This window comes from Cydia strobilella, chromosome 2 (genome assembly GCF_947568885.1).
Source record: "Cydia strobilella chromosome 2, ilCydStro3.1, whole genome shotgun sequence".
In the NCBI taxonomy this organism is placed as follows: domain Eukaryota; kingdom Metazoa; phylum Arthropoda; class Insecta; order Lepidoptera; family Tortricidae; genus Cydia; species Cydia strobilella.
In genome coordinates, this window is record NC_086042.1 from 11,745,951 (window position 1) to 11,769,339 (window position 23,389).

Below are 23,389 nucleotides of genomic sequence, written 5' to 3' on the forward strand. Positions count from 1 at the left end.
ACTTACTAGTTTTTTTATAAAGCCGAACCATAACTTTTCGCCGGATTTTGAAATTCACCCATTAAAACCTTTTCAATCACGACACCTAATCCTGTCAATATGAAATCAATCCTATCAATACATATATTAAAAATATAATGATTAAATTTTTTTTGCTAAATCAAAAAAAAACCATTTTATGACATGTCAGAATATAATAATAATGATTTAATTTCTGCATAACGTTTTATTAGGCAGGCGTCCGGTTTTTTATCCCATAGCTCAGTACTTAGTCCATTACTTTCACCCGATAACCTAGTTCATTTTAGATCCCATCAACTCTCAATAGTCCTTACACCCTGGCTGGTGCTGTCTTTGCGTGCGTCCCATAACACTGGCATGGGCAGCATCCGCTCGCTGTACCCCTTACATTTCATTGTCAAAAGCCAACACGTAGACACTACGTGTTGGCTTCGGCTCCGTGCACGCCTCCCAAAGACATGATTTAATTAAATTTTAATGTAATATTTGATTTTTGGATATGTAAATTGTATTGACTATTTATTACGTGTTATTAATTGTTTTATTTTACTTTAATTGATGATAGTTATATTAATGAATTGTGATTAAACTGACATAGACTTACTTATTATTATTATGAATAAAGGAATATGAATACGGAATTACCTATGAAATTTTATTTCACCGAAATAGTCAAATTTCGATGTTTACAATTGTAGTGGTTTTCGATACACTTACGCCACTTGGGTAGCTATACGTACCTACTGCCCGGCAATTTAAACTTTTCGCAAAGCTCCAAAATGGAATTTTAAATTCGCAATCGTAGCACAGCGAGGCGCGTGGGAATAAACAGCCGCATTTGTGTTGCATTGCTTTTGCTTTGTGACAAATATTTCCAGCCCACCAGACCATTTTGCATTACCCACAGGTTTGGTGATGCTGTCAAGAAGTACAGTCGCCATGAGATATGGGAGCGGCCAAGGTGCTAAAAATATCTGAACATCCACTTTAACATCTTGATAATAGAGGCTTTGTTCAGAAATTTGTGAAGACTGGCCGGTCCAATACGTGTATGTAATAAATGGCTACCGGCTGTACCTATAGGTACTTGTTGACAGCACTGTACTATCATACAAACCTACTTCAAATTAAAAATAAAAACTTTTATAAAAAAAGATAAACCGACTTCAAAAAGGATGAAATAAAATATTATCCTTTTTAGGGTTCCGTGTTTAAGTATATGCGTTACCAACTGATATGTTTGAAGTCGGTGCCAAGACAAAAAACGAACTTTCTGTAGGTATTTAAGAACACACCTCAAAACAGAACACACGGTTGAACCTTCTTAGCGCAGTTCGTACCATGCTTGTCGGCACATTAGTGTAAATCTGATGCGTTTATTTGTTGTCGTATTTTTAAAGAGCATTTCTTACTAATTCTTGAACAGTCCATAGCACGCAAGTGTGGGATTGGGACTGAGTTATTTTCTGTCGCTTATCCAGAGGACTACATTTCAAAATATAAAACAATTCAAGGAACCTTCATGCCAAATTTCAGCTAAAGCGGTTCAGTTGTTTAGCCATGAAACGGTAACAAAGAGGCAGACAGAATTACTTTCACGTTTATAATATTTGTACAGTTGTAATAGGATTTGTAGACATAAAGCTGATTTTTTTTTACTGGTATTGTTACTACTTGGATTGGCACCGACTTCAAACATATCAGTTGGTAACGCATATACTTAAACACGGCACCCTAAAAAGGATAATATTTTATTTCATCCTTTTTGAAGTCGGTTTATCTTTTTTTATAAAAGTTTTTATTTTTCCATTTTTAGTTTTAAGACATTGTTAAGAGCGTGATGCATGAATGAAAAACATAATCATGTTTAACTCTAAATTCGTAAACTTAATTAAATAATCAGAATTTTCCTTAAGTCCGTCTGGGAAATCATTCCTGTCACTAAATCCACTCTCCGCCCCGCCTCTGACCTAATCCCTCAAACCCCCCGATCACTCAACCTCACAGCACATCAACCCCTGATCACTGAACCCCTCGACCCTAAACCCCTAACCTCAAACCCCCCAAACACTAATACCCTCTACCTTCACCTCTCACACCTACCCCTCACCTCTAGTCTCTTTGGTTGTTTCCAACACTACCTACATCAAAAATCATAATACACATACGAGGGAAGTTCCACATTTCGTCCATGGTCTTCATCATCAGTAGCCTTACCACGAGTTTGACATTGATATATTCGCTATCGCGTGCTTACTGTTTATGCATCTCGCTCGTACTGGCATATTAGTGTACAAAGTAAGTTATGAAGACGCTAGCGAATATTTAGTGTCAAACTCGTGGTTAGGCTACAGTTGCGCTACATCAAATTGGTGGTTTTTGGGAGGAAATGCTTGAGTTACTTTAGAAAACACCGAAATCACCATACACGTGCCTTTAAAAATTGAGGAGTTCCTTCAATTCCTCACGGATTCCATCATCAGATCAAAACCAGAAATCTTACGAAAACACCTTGGAGGTAACTTCTTTCAAACGGAAAAAGAATTACTCAAATCGGACCATGGGTGCCGGAGTAATAGCTGAAATCATTATCATCAAAACAATCATCATCATCAGCTCCAGTTCATCAAATTGGTGGTTTTCGAGAGAAAGTGCTCGAGTTGCTTAAGAAAACACCCAAATCAAATTCACCATACATGTGCCTTTAAAAATTGAGGAATTCCCTCAATTCCTCATGGATCCCATCATCAGAACGGCACCAGATTAATGTGGGACCAACTTGGTAGTAGGTCCTTTCGAACAAAAACAAAATTACTCAAATCGGACCACGGCTCTCAGAGTAATCGGTGAACATACATTTAATAAAAAAAAATAGCCCAAACCGAATACAGAACCTCCTCCTTCTATGAAATTGAATTCGGTTAAAAATAGGGCATCATTTTAAAAGTTAAGTAATTAGTGTCTAGGTCACTTTTTGATAGTAGGGTTTAGGCACTTTTTAGTAATTTTATTTGGAGGACAATTTCTCCCAATAGATTGACATTGGGCAGCTTAGAAATAGGTACGTTTTAGATTACTCTCTAACATTTATCAATATCAAAAATTATCAAATCGGAGCCGGACAGTTGTTGGGTACCTTTTTTTGTAAGATACAATATATGCACTAATAAAACGTAGGTATCGCAAGCGATCGATATTTAGGAAGGCAGCTGTTAGAATAAGTGGTAGGTATTGTGCTATTAAATATTTCTTTTAATTATAGCTGCATCTCTGTTAATCGGGTTGGCCGGTCGAAGTACCTATTTAACAGATGGCGACAGCATAGCTTGCCCTGTCAATCCCTAGAATGGTGTCAAATTTTTGTTTCTTTAATGGAATTTTATGCCCTGGATTGCAGCCCTTTAACCCAAATCTCATAGAAAAAGCTATGATGGCGCCATCTATGCAAACCTTTGACAGTTGCCAACCCTATTGTTGTAACCAATTGATGCGTCTATTTAACTAGATATTCTACTACAGTACGTAGGCTTCACTTAATTGAATGTCATCCTCACTCAACCACTCTCCGAACAAGTCTAGGCAGTGTATGCAGACGCCAGTTGCATAGGCGTCGGTGCCGTGGCCTGTTATTAGGACATGCGTTATTACATTGATTTATATGCATGGGCTCTTATAAATGATGCATAATTGGGCCCCTTTTTGTTTTACCGTTTAAGTTGGCGGTAATAAATCATCGTCACATGAGCGATAAAACTGTTTCTACATGATGATAAATGGGGACGTTGTAGAGATTGTTCATAGATAATTATGGCCATATAGGATTTAGGGGTAAGTCGTGTGATTGGGAAGGGATAGATCGCGTATTCAAACCAGCGCTTATACAACAAACGTGATTTTTTTTGCCGTTTTTATAGATAATGGTACGGAACCCTTCGTGCGCGAGTCCGACTCGCACTTGGCCGGATTTTTAATTCAATTATGTTATTATGTAGCGAACATTAAAAAGAGGAAAAAGTAAAAAAAAACCATACCAATTTGACAGGTACAAATAGGTAGGTAGGTTATAGGTAGGTCTAGGTTTTGCGTAAAGAATGCGTAATTTAACTTTATCTGAACAAAGCCAAAAGTAAAAGATTTACACGAAAAGCAATTTTCATGTGTTTGTAGCATTGTACGAGAATGCTAGAGATGCACAGCAGGGGCAGGCTAGGGCGGCCGCTCGTAAAATTGCAGCCAACCTTGGGGGCGACGTCTCAAGACGACCGTGCATTCTTATGCGTGTAGACAACCCGCAGTTTGCAGATGCTGCTCAAAACGAAAGATAAAATACGATACATGGTAAGGATTATAGAAAAAATAAATTGCGATTTATGTACATATAGCATATTCATTCTGCATCTCATTCATGACATCAAGTTACGCGTGTTCACAGTCAATTCAATTGCGATTCAACTTAATAGGGGTGTGAGAATAGTATAGGTAAACACTTTTTTAGCAGGCTCACATAGCACTGGCTCATGGGTGCCAGGCCAAGATACCAATCGTTCGCTCCATAGCGAAAGATACGCAAATGTCTCTCTGTCGCACTAATATGTAAGAGTGATAGAGAGAGAGATCACCGTTTCGTTCGCTACGGAGCAAACGATTGGCATCTTGGCCAGGCACCCTGGAGTGCAATCAAAGCGGACACTTCAACGGAGCCACATAACACATAGTGGAGCGACCGGCGTAATGTGCGTCGCGGCATCCATGCTAAACAAACTCAAATCTATGTCTGCTGCCTCGGTGCACGCTGTTCGAATTCCTTGATCTCAACGCGCCCAGCAGAACGCGACGCTGGACTTTCGCCATTGAGGCCGTACACTTAAAGGGTTAATGATATAAGAACGAGGAAGGATGCGAGAAGTATAAATGACATGTCGAAAGTAACTGAAGGTATTTAAAAATACTGATAATATACTGATAATACACAACTTTGGGAACACATCAAATACCATAATTTTATATCCGCAACGCAGGCTTCGTCAGGTTACTAGTATTATATGATTACCTGTTGTTGTTGTTGGGTTGTCGGTGGCTGATCCTGCTAGAGAAAAAGGAAGTCCACTTACCTCTCTACTTTTTATACTTCGCAAACAATTTGCATTCTATCTGATGCTGGCACCACACTTCGCCTTATTTGGCAAATATTCGTCTTGCATCTCTTTCCTTTGACATACATAACAAAAGGGACGCAACACGAATATTTGCCAAATACAGCGAAGTGTGGTGCTGGTATGATATTTTAAAAACAAAACTACCCCAACTGTAAAGTTGACATATTTGACAGCGCGATTTACAAAACTGTCATAGATTATAATATTTATTTTTTAAGTTGAGCACGCATTCGATGTATTCTTGTTTAAATGGCTGAAACTGAAACAGCATGCAGTATTTCGACGAATACTGTGTCATCAAGGAATCAGTCCGGACTAACAGTCAGGGGCCCAGGGCGGGGTCATAAAACTACTTCCCCTACGCGAGGAGTGCAACACCTACCCGCTTTCTTACGCGTTTACAGTTACCGCTGAATAAAGGGATACAATCGATAGGTGATATACTCGTATCGTATACCCTGTCCGCGTTTCTAAGATCAAGTATAGTAATAATGGCGGACTTAATTTAGATCAATACAGAGATACAGGTACAACCTGTCCGTTTTCTAAGGAAAAGAGCTGTTAGAGAATGGTAGTAGATACTTATGACGTGTAGTCTGATTCGCTATACTTTTGATGCTGATTGTACCTACTTATACTATTTACCCAAGCAGGCTTATTACGAAAATTCATTCGTCCCCGAAACGAAACAAGAGTAAGAAAGTGCTCTCATTATACTTTTTGCCTTGTCTGGTTGATTAATACACCTAGTCGAGTTTTTCCGCTCCAATTTAAATGAAAAATTTCCCCGGAGACCGTAGTTGTGATTTAGTACAAGCAAAGTTTAATTATTTTCATGCTTTTTGAAGCAAATTAGCAGTTTTTGATGATACTTTTAATAGAGAAAAAGAACTGGAAAGTCCTTTTTTTAAAGGCTACGTTCCTTTGTAGTCTTTACAGCATACGTAGAGTAGGTATGTGAACAAAATTAGTTTTCGCTATTTTGGTACAGTCCTATTACATAGAACATAACCCTGGCTTGGTAGAATATTAGGTCTATTTAAACTAACGGCTAACTCATTGAAACAATTATCGTACCCGTAGTGTCAGAGCGAGATGCATAGAAAGTAAGTTACGTTCACGCTAGCGTTTATGTCAATGCCAAACTGGTGGTAGCCACTCTGCTCGCGACCGCGGGCAATACAACACTGCCACAACATTGGTGTAAATTAAAATATATTTTATATGCAATTAAGAGGCCGTAGTCGATTTTGGAGCAAAAATGTAAAATTGATAGATTTAGTCGTTGAAATTATACACGTTTTGTTACTTAATATCTAAATAACAAGTATTGATTTCTATTAGCACGTCTTCTCATCTTGCCTTTTAATAATGAGGTCGCGAGCGTGCGTCACCGGTAATGCATGAAGAGAAGGGGCAGTTTTTAAAAATTCATCAACAAATCATGGTGGTAAATTATACAAATTGATGTATAAGTATAGTTTCAGCAAATGTTGTAGATTGTTTAAGTATCAAAATTACGTTGAAATTAAGTCGATTTTCAGAGAAATTGTCACTTGTTTTGAAGTAATTTCTGGAGAAAATTGATTTCGTCTAACTTTCATTTACACTACTTCAAAGTCATAATAATAAAAATGTAGTCTGATAAACGTCAAGTACAGGATATGTGTAATACAAAATTACCATGTTTAGCAGTCCAAACTTTACGAAATTTACAAATAAGAGCGACAAAATCAGTGCTTTACGCGCGTTTACCTAAACGTCCATCAGAAAAGCAAACATTACTAATTTAGTGAGTCTGTTTTCAAAAAACTGATCTGATAAAAGGTAAGATAAGAAGACGTGCTAATAGAAACCAGTACTTGTTATTTCAATTAGGTAACAAAAGGTGTAAAATTTCACGGACTAAATCTATCAATATTACATTTTTGCGACTAAAATCGACACCGGCCTCTTAAGTCCCGTTAAGTAAAATTGCTTTTATATGACGAAAATGCTTTAAAAATGCATGAAAATGAATTAACAATGGATTAAATGAATAATGAAATACTTTCTACTAAGTAGGTACCATAGGTACTCAATAACTAGATAGCTAGCCAATAACTTTTTCGGTTTTTATGTGATAACTAGTTAGTATAAAAGGGGGAACCTTAGAGGATATAACCAAACGGAGACGCCTTGTCTGTAATTTCCTGTTCCTAAAAAGTGCCGATTTTTGCGGGGGAGGGGAACGTCAAATGTATACGTAATGTAAAAATAGCCATGTCAGATAAACGTCAGTTCATACATTGTGTATGACCATTGGCCGACTATTTTTGACAGAGGAGAACGCCTGTTAATGGCTACTCCGTTTGGTTATATACTCTAAGTGGGGAACTAATAACAAATTCAGATTACCTTTGACCATTATAATTTAATTTATTGCTTGAATCATTATTACCTAAAACACGATGCTAATGAAGTAGAAGGCAAATTTAGGTAGGACGGTGTAGTTTCCCGAAGGTTTTTAAGTGAGTGTTGCCGTCTAAAAAAATATTTCAATCAATAATTTTGTCTCGAATTTGCTATTAAGTATGCTTGAATTTAATGGTTTACTATTTCTATACAGTAGACACAGTACATCTATACAGTAGGTATGTAGCGTTCAGAACAAATCAAACGAAGACCTATGATAGCCTCCTGAGTCCCTGAGGCCTTTATAAAGGATTTAATGTTGACCTATGTAAAAACAGAAAATTTATTATTTATATATATACATATATTTTTCTTTTATGAATCGGTATTTATTTCCACTAATATTTAGGTACAATCAATTTGCAAAACAACATTAATTAATTATCTCAATATTCTCAATTCCACCATGATTCCACAAACTATCCTATGTCCTTCCCCGGAACTCAAACTATCTCTGTGCTAAATTTTGACTAAATCAGTTCAGCGGTTTAAGCGTGAAGAGGTAACACACAGACATACAGACAGACAGACAGACAGACACACTTTCGTATTGTATGAAAGTATGGATAGAGTATAAAATCAACTTAGTTACAGCGAAAAACCGACAAGTTAATTGTAAACCTTAATTCAGGACTCAACGCTTCTTTCTGTATAAGCTTTTGCCCACGACTTAATCTGCGTGGAGAGTTAGTAATTTGGGTAGCTTATTTTTTATCCAATCTTTTTTTTATCGATTCCCCATATAAACTTTCACCCCCCCCCCCCTTTTCATCGCCTTAAAGCATGACTTCTGGGATAAAAACTACCCTATGTCCTTACCCGGGACTCAAACTATCACTATACCAAGTTTCTACTAAATCGGTTCAGCGGTTTAAGCGTAAAGAGGTAACAGACAGACAGACAGACAGACATACACACTTTCGCATTTATAATATTAGTATGGATAAAGAACTCTCGGCTTTTATGCCAATGTGTTTATTTTTCTTCGGGACTCAGGAGGATAGAGGAAACACGAGTAAGAGGTCGATTTGACCCCATAAGGTAACATGGACAAAGTCATGTCAGCTACTTACATAAAAATAGAACATGATACCTACCTTTAATTTAACTTTATTTGCGTCTAATCAGAATTCAACAACGACATCTTACACACCTATTCCGAATCGTAAACGTAAATTAAAACATTCTGACATTTGTGGCCCTCGGCTCCGCGCTCACGTTCGCCTTTATTATTTTTCCTGGATTACGGCCGACGTTTACAAACATTAAAATATATTTAATAGCTTCTAATGTTCTCACCTCGAATGGCTCTCAGAATAGTATTCCTTTCCTCTATGCAATTATGAAGTGTCAAATATAATTAAAATTGTTTTAGTATGCGGTCGGCGACAGACAGCCAAGTTGTTTTTTGATTTTATAAATAGACTATTAAGAAAATTCCTTTTTAATACAGTTGCTGGCTGTTTAGTGTGGGGAAAGTTGGTTTTCGCAAACTAGTGCTTTTTACTTTTCCAATTTTTTTAAATTTTTACTTGTTCCAATTCATGACTACTTATTGATGAGTGTTAATATTAGTTTTATTTAACAGTCGTAATCAACATAAAAACCTACTGTTAATGTAAGAATACGAAAAATATGCATATTTCATATTTTATTACTTACCTCTTCATCATTATAAGTATTATAACACGTTTATTTTTTAATGTTGAAAAACCGGTTTTAATAAGTTGTCTGAATGGAACGGAACGCCTGTCAAAGAAGAGGCGTATTTTCTTACTGCAAAAATGTTTTAAGTTTCCAAAGGCAACATTCGATATTGTTTTTATAAATATACGATACACAAATAATCATCATCAATACAAAGTTTTAATATTTACAATTGTTTCTGTCTTATAGAACATGCATTTGAAAAAGAAACTTTCATTGAAGTGGGTTCAATAATAATAACAAAATCTATTCTAGTCGAATAAAAGCTAGAAAAACACTTCTTCCTAATGTGAATGTCAATGATGTCACAGAATTAATAATATAAAAGTTTTGAATTCCGTTCCTTACTTGTTGCTTTTCTTATTTTTTCGCAACTGTATTGAAAAACGTCGTTCGATACATGTGCGGAAATGTCATTCTTCACTCGTCCCGAGTCGATATCTCGTTACTCGTGAAGTACCTAATGACATACTTTCCGCACTAGCATCGAAATGAATTATTATAGAGCCCCTACGAGCGCTCTAATGGTTGTCGATAAAATGATGTTCATAAACCTAACTCATTCTTAATGTGTGACACATTTGTAGGCAGCGAGAGGAAAGAATGCGAAAATGCTTCCGGAAAGCCTTTGCTCGTTACAATGATGTATATTTGTGAAAAATTGTTTGGAGGAATGCTATAATAGGTAGTCGTTGGATACCTACGGATGGTTACCTTTACAGGAGAACCGTATAATGTGCGAATTATCTACTCACAGTTGTACGAATTTTTATTTTCTTTAAATGTTGTTGTTGGTATGTCAGAGATTTTTTCAATACATTGTGATTTTAATAGGCATAGTAAAAGTTCTCAAAATATTTAAGTATGGCCTCAAATCTGCATATAAGTTAATAACAAAATTGTTAAGTAACTTAATTTTCGCACAGTGGCACATAAATTAGCGGTTTATTTTTGTATTGCGACAACCATGTTATACCTAAACATTTTATCTGCTTGCAAACTCTCATGTGACATGTTTTACTCCTGACGCTTCTTTTGCATTTGTATTTACCCGAGTTACTTACGATACCTACTATATTACGTACTAAAACGCTCTCGCCTCGGGGATACTTTTCAGTTCAGCGGCGAAATAATTCTCGGTATCATTTGCAGTCGTTTGTATGTGGCGGACATATTGCGTTGCTAGGAAACTTTCCCCTAGCCAGCCCTCAACAGTTCTGAAGATTGTTTCGTGATTGTTTTACAAGATGAGGAAGGAGTTGAATAATTTCAGGAAGTGTTGATCTGGATCAGCTGTGGGATTATAATGAAATTTATCAATATAGAATTATAGACTGTTCTTTCTAAAATTAAAAATGTTTTTATTATGCTCGACAACAGGAGCCTAATGTTAAAATATAACTAAATTCGTTCTTGAAGAAAACATTTCCTACACTGTCCTATGTGAAACTCGATGAACTCCTGAAACTGAAGAGGTAACGTCGTAAATGTGAATTGCACACATGTTATAATTGTAATTAAAGAAATCGATAAAAATAATCTTATTCGCTTTATGCGTACCTGTGTGTTATTAATACCAAAATAATAAATAGTGACGTAATGGAAGAAGACCCTGAAAGGATATGTAGGTACAGGAACATTGAAGACAATTTTTCATTTACACCAATGTAAGTTGGTTGCGTATCTGAAATTCTAATCAATCCCTAGCTTTCTTTTACGATGTCTCCGTCACCGTATAGTGCTTCAATGGGAAACAGGCTTAACAGCAGGTCAACTGCTTGCTTGCCTGTCTGCAGCGCAATTGTAAGAAAGTACCCATAAGAAAAAATGCTTATATTTACTAGAAAATAGGTATGTTTGTGTAGTTGCCTAATATTGAGAATTGCTGATAGTTAGTGTTGTTGTAGGCAACAAAGAATTTCCTGGTAAAATGATTTAAATGATATTTCCGGTAATAGATAACACTTCTTTACTATAATTATCTGTAATTAATTATCCTTACAAAATTTTCTTCTGCTAACCAAAATCACTAAACTTATGCTTTAGCTCTGTTATCTGTGGTGCAAGTTTAATCTTTCCGAGTAAACCTTCTGGACTTTTTTACCAAATGCTAAAAGGAAGTGATCCTGCATTTTATATTCCCATGCCTTGATCCCAGTGGGACTACTTTACGACCTCAAATCCCGTATTCAGCTCTTTGAGACCTTTTACTTATTAAAGCCTGTGGTTCCGGTTTCATTGTTTATTTTAATGTTTGTCAACTATATTTTACTTTAACTTTGATGTTAGGGAAGTAAAAATGGCTTTCGAGTTCCTATTTATTTATTTATTTAAACTTTATTGCACAAATTTACACAAAAAGAGTACAAATGGCGGACTTAACGCCTTGAGGCATTCTCTACCAGTCAACCATTGGGCTAAACAAAGACAGTTAGTTTGGTGCAGGATTGTAAAGAGTAAATATGAAAAAGATCCAAGGCAGAGGGAGAGCATTCCACAGCCGAACTGCTTGGCAGGTGAATGAGTTGGACAAGAATCCAGTCCGATGAGGGAGGATGGCCAGCTTCAGAGTATGATTGCGATTGATTGATTGTGGCCTATTGTCGGCTTAAGCTCTTTAAGTAAGTAAGAAGTCTAGGTCAAAGAGTGTTTGAGATCCCAAACTTTATAAGCTGAGCTTCGATGAGTTTTTTTAGAAAACGCAACTTAAAAACTATGTAGTTTTATGTCAATCGTGGTAGATAACGTGCTACGTAATAATTATTATTGCTTTTTTATAGACCAGACTCCGTAGGTAAGAAATCTATCAGATTAACTTTATCCGAATAAAACTGTCATTACTCATCCACCCTCACAAGACTTTCGAAAATATAAAACGTGGTGCAATTTCATTATTACCAAAATAGCTTCTAAATCAAAGACATAGAGCTACAAATCACCTCTTTTAAGCTTTGTTCCAAGGGCGGTACGCTCAACACAAAGAGCCATACAATGTATGATACCCGTCAACATAGCAAGCCTTAATAGCGAAACAAACGGGCAAATTAGTCTCTGCGCTCCCCGACAGATCCTGATTGATGGATGGGCCAAACCCGCAGCGGTACCAAGTCTTACGCAATTAGCTTCTCAACAAAATCCCTTAGATATACGACGTCCGCTAAATTAAAATGTATAGGGAAATCGAATGTTAATTTAGGACGCGTGGGCTTTTGGAAAGGTCAGGCAGCTGGGAACTTTTTCCTATTGCTGTGAAAACGGTAATAGACTTCTGACTAAAACAATTCTCTGTTTGAATTTATTTAAGGATTGACTACAGTACTTGAGGGTAATAAGGCCTACCTACCTAACTTCAAATCGCTTTAAATCATTATTTATTAAATATAGATTTTATTTAAACTTAGGTAATGTAGCTCCTTGTAAATTTTGACCAATATACAAATAAAATACACATGTTCATGCGTCAGAATTTTTAATACAATTAAAGATAAATCGCGTACCAAGGTAGCATAATAAGACCTGGTAGTTTATTACGGCCTTGTCCATTTTTATGATTTAAAAAAAGTGAAAAATCATGAAAAATGTTTCAGTAATTACCTTTATTTAGAAAGCACTCACCGTTGTTCTTTACGTATATCAGTTCAGGTAGGCCTTATTACCTCCAAGTACCTATAGCGAAAATTTGTTACTTTTGGGTTTTGGTTACATCCTTACATTTTATATAGTAATAACATTTTATTAAATAGATAGAATTTATAGCAAAATAGCTCAATAATGTGAACATTTATAAATATTTATGTTGATTTACCTAAACGTCGATGAAATGTAATTTATACCGATCTGTCAGACAACTTGTAATTTTATCCGTCAATTTTACACGGATGTCGTGTTACACTAAAGTGGCGTCACGGCTGAAGTATAATCAATTAAAAACCCCCTACCAAAAAATCTAAGCAATTCAAAGCTATAAATGCCTTAAGTACATCATTTTGGAAAAAAGCTGACACTATCCAAACTGCTAGATCGATATCAAGCATAGCTAAGAACCACCGCAAGGAAACTCGCTTTTATGTAAAAAAACCGCACCGAAATCGGTCTATCCGTTGGAAAGCTATGATCACACAGACAGATAGACAGATAAACATTGGCGTTAAACATATACATATATAACACCTCTCTTTTTGCGTCGGGGGTTAAAAATGGAGTACAATATGTTTTCACCGCTGGGTCGGAATACCTGATTATGAATGTTTTGGATCTTATTTCTGTCCATTTTTTGGTAAGGTGTATTCGGGTAATTCCAAAAAGGAATCTAATATGATGGGATTATGGTTGATATTCGGAATTAGCCGACATTTAAATAAATTAAATCAATATAAACCTTAAAACTTTAAATCAATATTCCATAGAGACATGTATCTTGATCCTAAACCTTTTAAAACCAATTTTAATTTAATGTTTCTTTAATTTAACCCCTAAAGCAAATTACCTACCCTTATTTGTCTATATATACCAAATCGCATACATGTCGTTCAATTAACATCAAGGCCTTTGTTGTTACTGTTACGGCATTCTTTTGTGCATGCCTACCCACATCAAAGTTCACTGACTCCCGATAGCAAGCTGACAAAGCTATGAATCGGCTAAAATGGATAAAGAAATGGGTTAATGACTCCCCTTTCAATACAATCAACCGCTGCTAAAATATCTTCATTCATAATGTTGTGATTTGATACCATCAGTTGTTTGTGTTCCTTTCCGTATAGAAGTTAAAGATTAATTAAGAAAAAATATCTAGTAATTAGTGCGTTTTGTCATTAGTTACGTAACCTATACATTTATCTGTCATACTCGTACTGTACCTATTTAACCGTGTGAATTAAACCGATACTTCAAAGAATATACCGATACTTCATAAATCATAATAATATATTGACATAATATCTAACTAACAAACCTTTAACTTTCGTTTCAAGCACACTTAACATTTTATTAACATGTCTGTTTAGAATCCATTACGTTCCTAAAAACTTTTTGTGTCCCCAATAATTACAAACAAAGATAAACGTTTCGATTACGGACGACACGACGACATGTAACATGTAACGACATGTAACAATAGTTACCAATAAATATTTTCATTTTCATTTTCATTTACGGAGATTTACCTATTGGTCCATTTATTAGAAATGTGTGCAATCTTGTTTCATTTCAGATAGTAGAAAATTGACATTTAGGAAATGTAAGACATTTGAAGATTATATACTCACATTCGAGGAAGAACTGTATCACACTGAGTAACTGTTTAGAAAAATTGTATGAAAAAAGTTGAGACTGATGCAAAACCAGACCTAGTTTGTGAACGAGAATGGGTATATTTCATTCTGGAATCTAAAAAATTTAGACGATTCCCGTTTCTATTACAAAAACTTTAAACTGAGCATCGAGATGCTATCTGATGGCCCGTTCCTTGGAAGCTGAAAACTCTTTCAAATTTATCTATAAGTAGCGTAAAAGTGTCTATACATTGCTATATAACTTTGCGGAATGGAGTAGAAAATAACATTCAAATTTGGCACTTATTGCCTATGGAATACAGTCAGACTTTATTTTATCTTTATAGTTAAGTCAGTGTTAGTGCATTATTGGAAATTCTTGCACGTTGGAAACGTTTCTACGCGACATCGAACGGACTGAGTACAGAGCCCAACGATAGTTTGAGCTGCGATTGGAGCAAAGTCCCGCCTTAGACGTGCAAGATTTTCCTTTAGCTAGGTAAGGTTTTTATTTTCCCCTAAAATATATCACTGAGAAAGATTGACTGTAGGTAGTATTTTTTCATAAGGCTTATAGTGTGAGTCTTTATCCATTTCTTGTGCGATATAAATAAATATTTGGGGACAATCTTACACAGATCGACCTCTTATCCCCAAACTAAGCAAAGCTAGCTTGTACTGTTGTTGTTGTTGTTGTTGGGTACCAGGCGGAGATATACATATGGGGCATTTTCTATAAAGAAGGGACCTTATTGTCGATGGCGCTTACGCAATAATGCGCACATCGTCGCGCGGCATTGTATTTATATCGGAGCATCGTTTATAATGGCGTAAGCGCTATCGACAATAAGGTCCCTTTTTATAGAAAATACCACATATATATATAATTATATAGTATGTTGTTGTTTTTTATTAAGCTACACATTTAGTTATTAGATTATTAAAATACTTGTTTTCGTACTAAGTATGTATAAGCCTAACCGTCTTTGGTTTATGAATAGTTACCGAGAAAACGTACTTGTAGTGTAAAAACCTAAAGTTTTAATAAAGTGAACCGGATATCTATAATTTATAACCAAAAAATATTGAAACTTGATGATTCTTGATTCAAATTCCAAATAACATATTTTCGGGTTCAGCTCGTTATCGCTGCTCAGCACGAACCAACTAGCAAAGTAGGAACTCTCATAAAACAAAGTGTCAGTTATTACATTAATAACGGAGGGCCCGCAAAAACCCTACCCTTTTTGTTTATCCCTCGGGCCTGCAACTTCCGCCTCTATGATGGAAGCGTAGATGTACTTTTCCAGGAAAATTATGAATAGAGAATGTGTTTCGCTTTGGTTATAAATATAGCAGGCCTTGTGAAAGTCTTACGCTTTGCTATTTTTTGTTGATTGAGAAAAAGCAGTTCATAGATCTTTATTTTTTTTGTAGGATGTATAGAGATTAGAAGCCCGCGTGCTTCGAGTCAGTGAATTAGAACAATGTATGCAGCTGACACCCTTGCAGTATGCTGTTCCTACGCAGTCGAACATAAATTTGTGGCTAAATTTTGGTATAGTTTTTCATTTCAAGAAATTGTAGAAATTAAATATAATGGAAATGAAAGCGAATCGTAGTGGCAACACTGGTTGTCTGTCTTGTCATAACAATAAAAAACCGGACAAGTGCGAGTCGGACTCGCCCACCGAGGGTTCCGTATTACTTTTTAGTATTTGTTGTTATATATAGCGGCAACAGAAATACATCATCTGTAAAAATTTCAACTTTTTCGTTTCATGAGATACAGCCTGGTGACAGACAGACAGACGGACAGACAAACAGAACGGACAAAGGAGTCTTAATATTAATAGGGTCCCGTTTTTACCCTTTGGGGTGCGGAAACCTAAATAAAGGAGATTTTTGTAAACATGTTTTATACCTATTTTAAAAATACTTCTATGAGAATAGCTTTTAAAATATCGGAAAAATCGGGTAATTCGGTTAAGCCCAAATCCAAATTACTTCTTAGCAATGCCTGTCAAAGTGCAAAAAGGGTGAGCGCATCCATTCCCGGTAGATATCATCGACCCCTGCCCGTTCCTTGGACAGCGGGCGAGAGCATGTGTGAGATGAATAAACATATTTACATATGTACTTCGATTACTCATAGTTGCTACAGATTAGAAGGTCATTTTATACTGGTTGTTTGCGGCCGAAGAATCGCTTGTGCTTGTAAACGATAAGTATACAGGGTCTGGTCGGTTTTCCCTGATTTATTGCTGGCCTGTCCACAAAAACCAGCCCGTAAGCTGTTTCCGTGCCCCATGTCCAAATATTTTCTGCTCTTCTTTAATCTAACAAAGGTTTTTGTTATATTGATTTATGGAACACGCGATCCTTGCCGTGAGATGGGATTAAAGTTTTTGTTTTATTGGAAGTAAGGGAAGGTTACTCGTTTTCCTTTAAAGTGACTGTGAAAAATAAAATGCTCCAGAGAATTAAATTTATTTATTGCCAGAACCTACGATTCCATCACAATTTACTACTTTTGTCTAATTTTGATAAGTTGCCGAAGTTATTGATGATATAACTGATATAATCGAAGATATATTAAATGACGTCTGTCTGTAGTTAGTTGCCTACCACGACCTATTCATAAGTCTGTGCCTTCACGTTCTTCAGCCTCCGCAATCCGACGCTGCATGGGATTGACGGCCGTGAAATGGACTCTCAGGAACAGTCTTACATGGAAATGGATATTTCCGTACACAGACCTTTAATTTAGGCCAGGAAATGAATGCCCAAAAAAGGTTATAGAGGGAAATGCTTGGAACACAATTTTTGACTTCGTAGCTTTGTTTGGACTAGTTAGGGGGTGAACATATCAAAAGTCCCCGACCGTAAACATGGTGCTGGCGGGGAGAGGGGGGTTTGAAGGTTCCATTTTTCGGTTTTTCAATTATATCTCCGAAACTATGCGAATGAGCGACATGGCCACTTATACAAAATGAAGTGACTTAATTTATTACAAGTTTTATTAAGTCAAGTTTTTCGATATCTTGTATAGTTTTTGAGATATCCGCTCTTGAAGGTTTATTTAGGGCTCTCATTTTATCTTGATTAGCTACATCAGTGAAGCTGCTAGGCCGGGTTTGGTATCGTTTTCGTATAAATTGGGGTTGCTGAATTCATTTATGGTATCAATATCAACATTGACACCATTCCTAAGTATATTTTTTTTTAAATGTTTTTTTTAAACTCCTCTTCACGCTTAAACTGCTGAACCGATTTCGTGGAAATTTGGTGTACAGATGGTTTGAGTCCCGGCACAGTACCTACATAGGATAGTTTTTATAACCAAAATCATGTACCTGTGGGGTGGAAGTTTGTACGGGGAATCAAGAACCGCTGAACCGATTTAAATAATATTTGGGATGGTCTTCATGTTTGATTTAGTTGAAAATGATACCAAACATGACTTCAAACCTAAATTTAAACAGTATTAACCTCAGGAATTCAACTTCAGCGAAGAGGCTGAATTCCCCTCACACCAAATTTCACACCTTCAAAGGATGATTTTTGAGATAAAAAGTATCTTATGTCCTGTCTCGGGACTTAAAACATCTCTATACCAAATTTCAACTAAATCAGTTTAGCGGTTTAAGCGCGGAGTTAAAAAAAAGTTATTTGTTTAAAGTTTATATGTTTTACTTCGGAATGGTGTCAATCTGATACCATTAATTAATTTGGCACTACCGATTTATAAGAAAACGATACCAAACATGGCCTAGTAGCTTCATAGATGTAGATATCAAAATAAAATTGAGAGCCCCAAATAAACCTTCAAGAGCGGATATCTCAAAAACTATACACAGTACTGTAAAACGGGGTGAATAGAGACGATTTTGAAAATTTTCAGAAGGAATTCAAGTATCTTAATTAATAAGGTTAACTTTTTTGTATGAGTCTTAGTTGGTTCTTCAATTTTGCATACTTATATTTAATGGATGTATTATAAATTCAATATACGCGATATAATCCGTTTTCATAGTTTTATTTCATACTTATATTTAAATTAAACCCGCTTATTTTAGAGAAAAATCAAGAAAAACTACCCGATTTCGTCATATCCGTAAAACGGGGTCGATAGACACGTCATATGGGGTGATTAGAAAAAACTGTCAGGGCTGTCACTAACTTCAAATAGGTTTATATTAGGATAAAAGAAAAACAATAAACTGATAAATCACTTTTTTATAAATCAATCATAATTAAACTATGACATAGTACTCATAATACGCATGAGAATTGTATGTAAAAAAAATCAACAGCTTACATTTGAAGCGTATTCTTTAAGTAAGTACCTAGACCTACCTATTATTTAAGGAACAGTTTACATACCTACACGTATATTATATAAACTCGCAGATATTTTACATACATACACACAACACGCAATACAACATACCTGACATATCTACATAGAGAAGAAATTAAAAAATTTGAGAAAATACGTTTTGGCAACCAGAGCATAAATATTTCCATTCACCCCCATTCGTTACTTTTCACCCCTCATTGGTGTCTTTTCGCCCCATATGACGTGTCTGTTGACCCCATATGGCGTGTCTCTTCACCCTGTTGTCGTGTCTATTCACCCCATTGGGAAGTAAAAACGGTTATGATTTGTTTTTTTTGCACATTTGTCGTTAATTAATAAGGAAAATCGGCATAACCTTTTATTATTGAAATACTAGAAGAACTGGTTTACATAATACACTTTAAAGACCACAATAACTAACCTGCATTTCACTGCTACACCAAAGTTCAGACAGGTGTAATTCGAAATACATTTTAACCTTTAATATGTTCTCACTACTGAGGTGAAAAATTATGTGTGCAACACGAGAGCAAAGTTATTTTACATCTCGTGTTTTTGAGTCCCTCGCTACGCTCGCAAAAAAAAACCAACTTTCCTCTCTTGTTGCACAAATAACTATTTTACCACGCAATTTTGACACCTTGTTAAATACCTAGTGGAATCTGGCCTTAACAAACTAATATAAAAATGATTAAAAAAGCTGACTGTTCTGAAGTGTGTAAACCCGGGAGAACGAAATATATTATATCAACTTGAATTCAAGTAGGTAGTGTAGATAATTTAAGGACCGCTACCGATTTAACATTTTTACTAAGGTCTGCATTTTTTTAATGGTATGTTTAAGTGAGCCTGGTTAACTAGTTTTAAATATGACATTATAAAAAAACATGTATCATAATAAATGTTTATTCACTTCCGAGTACAATGCCTTATTGTAATATTGAACGACCTAACATAACCTTAACAATAAGAGATTCATATCATAAATATGTAATAATAGATCCGTATATTTAAAACCATATTTGGATTAGCTTACGTCATTCGCATTGAGTTTTACGTTTACATGGATACTTACCTATGTGATACTGATAACAGAATAGTCGGTATGACGTTATAACATGTATTTATATATTGTTTCTAGACTTTAAAGTACAGCAAAACCTTCTTAATTGAGTCATGAATACTTAAATGCTAAACCTTAATAATTGTGGCCCGTCCCGGTCCTTTGATACCAACAGGAATGAACTTATAGAATATCTTTAAACGGAATTCAGAAAGTCAATTTTGTTTTTATAGTAGAACCTGTAGAACACAATAATTGTATCCGTAACCTCTATAATTAAATGAAGGCATATGTACATATATATATATATATATATTATTATAGACTTTATAGTATGTAATGTCCTAACTAAAGTCAAATGGTTTGTTGATATTAGTCCGAGTAAATTTGTTATTTAATTAACGTTATTCGTCTATGTAGTTTGTACCTAAAGTAAATCTGTGTAATACAGACTATTGACCTTAGGTTAGGACAAGGAATTACCTGCCATTAAAATACGTATTGATTTATTAGTTACAAGCAAATTAATGACTTCAAAATTATTGTATAATAGATAAATTAGGTGTTTTAAGAAAATGTTATATATGACACATCACATATATTTAGCTTGAAACTTAATTAAACATTTCTATTTACAATTATGAAAATGAATTACGCAATCACGGACAATCCAATTACAACGTTAGATAATTACCTACATTAAATAATATTGTGAATTATTTACAAGAACAGTTAATATCATGCAGTACTTCATTTATATTAATTTGATGGCCTCAACCCATACGAGCATACGACCGAGCGTTAGTACGTCAAGGTTTTAAAACAATTCATTGTCACTGCAATAACTTGGCAGCTTACTTGGCAGCTTACTTGGCTATTGTGCCCTTTTTGGAAACCTATCAAATGTTTTCGACACCTAGATAATAATGCAAAGACTAGAGTAGGTAGTCATATTTTTTTACTGAAGCAAAATCTTTATTTTATTTTAATGTCCCAGCTCAGCCGATAACATACTTAATAACAGAAGAATCCTTCACCAACAGCAGACCATTTTGTTTGTCTAATCCATCGGATGCAATTTAGTCTTTCCGTACAAAAGTTACCCACTCCCTACACATATATTTCAACTTCGAAGTTGAGTGGATGGTGCCTTTGACTCTTCATTCTCACTGTGACGAAGTTCTTCCCTACTCCGCCTTCCGTAATATTGGCGCTGGCATGTGAGAAATCGTTGTCTATAGCTGCGATACCCTGAAATCGAAATGAAAACACTATATAAAATTACGACTTCTATAGCCACTTACTTAGGGAGTAAAACTATCCTATCATAAATGTTGTGAGTGGTCCTTTTTTTATTGGACTTGAAAGAAGGTAAGCTTGGAGACAGGTAAACTGCATTTCAACTACAACTTATGTAGTTGTCGATACAACTGTTGCAAGCTGACTTTTTTATTTTATCAGTTTCCCGTAAAAGGTTAAGAAATGTTAATTTACCATTAACAAGCAGTTAACAGTCGTCAATTACGGGTGACTGTAATGGTAAAACCCGCGTTTACTAAGAACTGCTTCTTTAGCAAAAAAAAAAAACAAACTCCTATTCAGGGTAAATAACTTGAGCGTAGTAAATTGTGTTGTTATTGCTCGATGGATTTAAGTTAATTCGCTACGAGTAAATGCACTTATTAGTACCTAGGTATATTTAAATGTAAGTACAACAAAATAGCAACAACGGTTAAGAAATTGTATTAGATACCTACACCGTAATCTCCCACTTTTAAACTTATAATCGTTCGCACTTTTAAACTTTTATTTACATCCATATTTAGTTAAACATTGTTCTGAATATTTAATTTTCATTAAAAATAATGCTTGGTTATAGGATTCGGTTATTTTGTTATACATATTTGGACCTATATCGAACGCTAGAAAAGTCTGTTATATTTGTTTACCTTTTTGCTGCAGGTTACTGACCCCCGCTGCATAGAAATTTGTTTGCAGGGGGGTCAACTATCTCTGCAGCTGGCTGTATGGTAGGATATATGTGTATGTGTGGTTTTGCGTGCTGAATTATTTTAACGTGACACTGAATTATCATTAGTTGTCCGGCACTAATATTCATGTAAAAGTAAATTATTGGCCAAATAATGGATGTGTTCAATCATGTTATTATCAATGAATTTATTTCTTAATTTTTACTAACTTTCATATATTTTCTAGTATATCTACTAACTTAAAAAAGTATAGTTGGAATTCAGTTTTATATTACATTTCTAAATATTATTATTACTGGGTATGCACATTAAAAATACAGGTTATTAAAATTAATTCCCTCTTTGTATGTACATACTTACTTTGATTATCCTTTTCTCAGGATCCGTATACGATAAAGTCCGAATCCTCTTCTTGAACGGTATCGCAAACTCCTTCACCCTTTGGTGGAACACCATCTTGCGGTGCACAGTATCCCCAACAATCATGTCGTATGTCACGCACACTCCAAACAAACCTAGTAATGTCACAAACGCTAGACGCATTTCGAGCTTCACATATTCACAGTTGCACAAAAACAGGCTCGGGTGATGCGCTGCTCGCTCGGTCGGCCGACGACGAATGACTAATGAATAACCGATAACCTTTCCTTAGTTGTCTTGTGATAATGCTGCCATTCGAATCGGCGGACACAGAAATAAACAACATACTTTTGCGTAATGTTTATTGTGCTTCTGTGATCTGTCTGTTTTGAGTGGGAATAATAGAATTGATTGATTTTATGTTGGAATTGTGTAATTGTAATGTTTTGTTGAAGTTGCTAAATTAATTGGCGACAAACGAAAGAGTACCTACCATATACCTATTCTTAAAAGCGATATATAGCCTCTGCATTAAAATAATAACTGCCAGTGTTTTTCAAACGATAACATGAATTAGCTAAGAACTTATAACTACCTAATTAGATGATTTTCTCACTTATTACACAAATCTTACACACTGTGGTATCAAGTTCATAGTTAACATAAATAGGTACTAATAAATTCCTTTTTCAGGGTTCTGTAGTCAACTGGACGTATTTTTGCAAACGGGAATCAACCCACAAACAAATATTTTTGAAAATTGAACCTTAAAGTTAAAACATGTAGGTATGTAGTAATAATTTGAATGGAGACTTCGTGTGGGTTGGTTCCCGTTTGCAAAAATACGTCCAACTAGGAACCCTTATAGTAGTAGTTTCGCCATGTTCGTCTGTCTGTCCGTTTGTCCGTCCGAGGCTTTGCTCTGTGACCGTTAGTGCTAGAAAGCTGCAAATACTGCAATTTAGCATAGACATATAAATCAATCACGCCTACATACTAGT

The 23,389-nt window shown here is 35.4% G+C and overlaps 1 protein-coding gene across 1 annotated transcript; it reads right to left on the reverse strand.

The window, feature by feature from the left end:
- Nucleotides 1–19,864: 19,864 nt before the first annotated feature.
- On the reverse strand, nt 19,865–22,655 carry LOC134751570 (uncharacterized). Its single transcript, XM_063687033.1, has 2 exons — nt 22,389–22,655; nt 19,865–21,288 (listed from the first exon to the last, which is right to left on the reverse strand). The coding sequence occupies exons 1-2, from the start codon at nt 22,569–22,571 to the stop codon at nt 21,148–21,150; spliced, it is 324 nt and encodes a 107-aa protein (XP_063543103.1). The 5' UTR covers nt 22,572–22,655; the 3' UTR covers nt 19,865–21,147.
- Between the last annotated feature and the right edge of the window lie 734 nt (nt 22,656–23,389).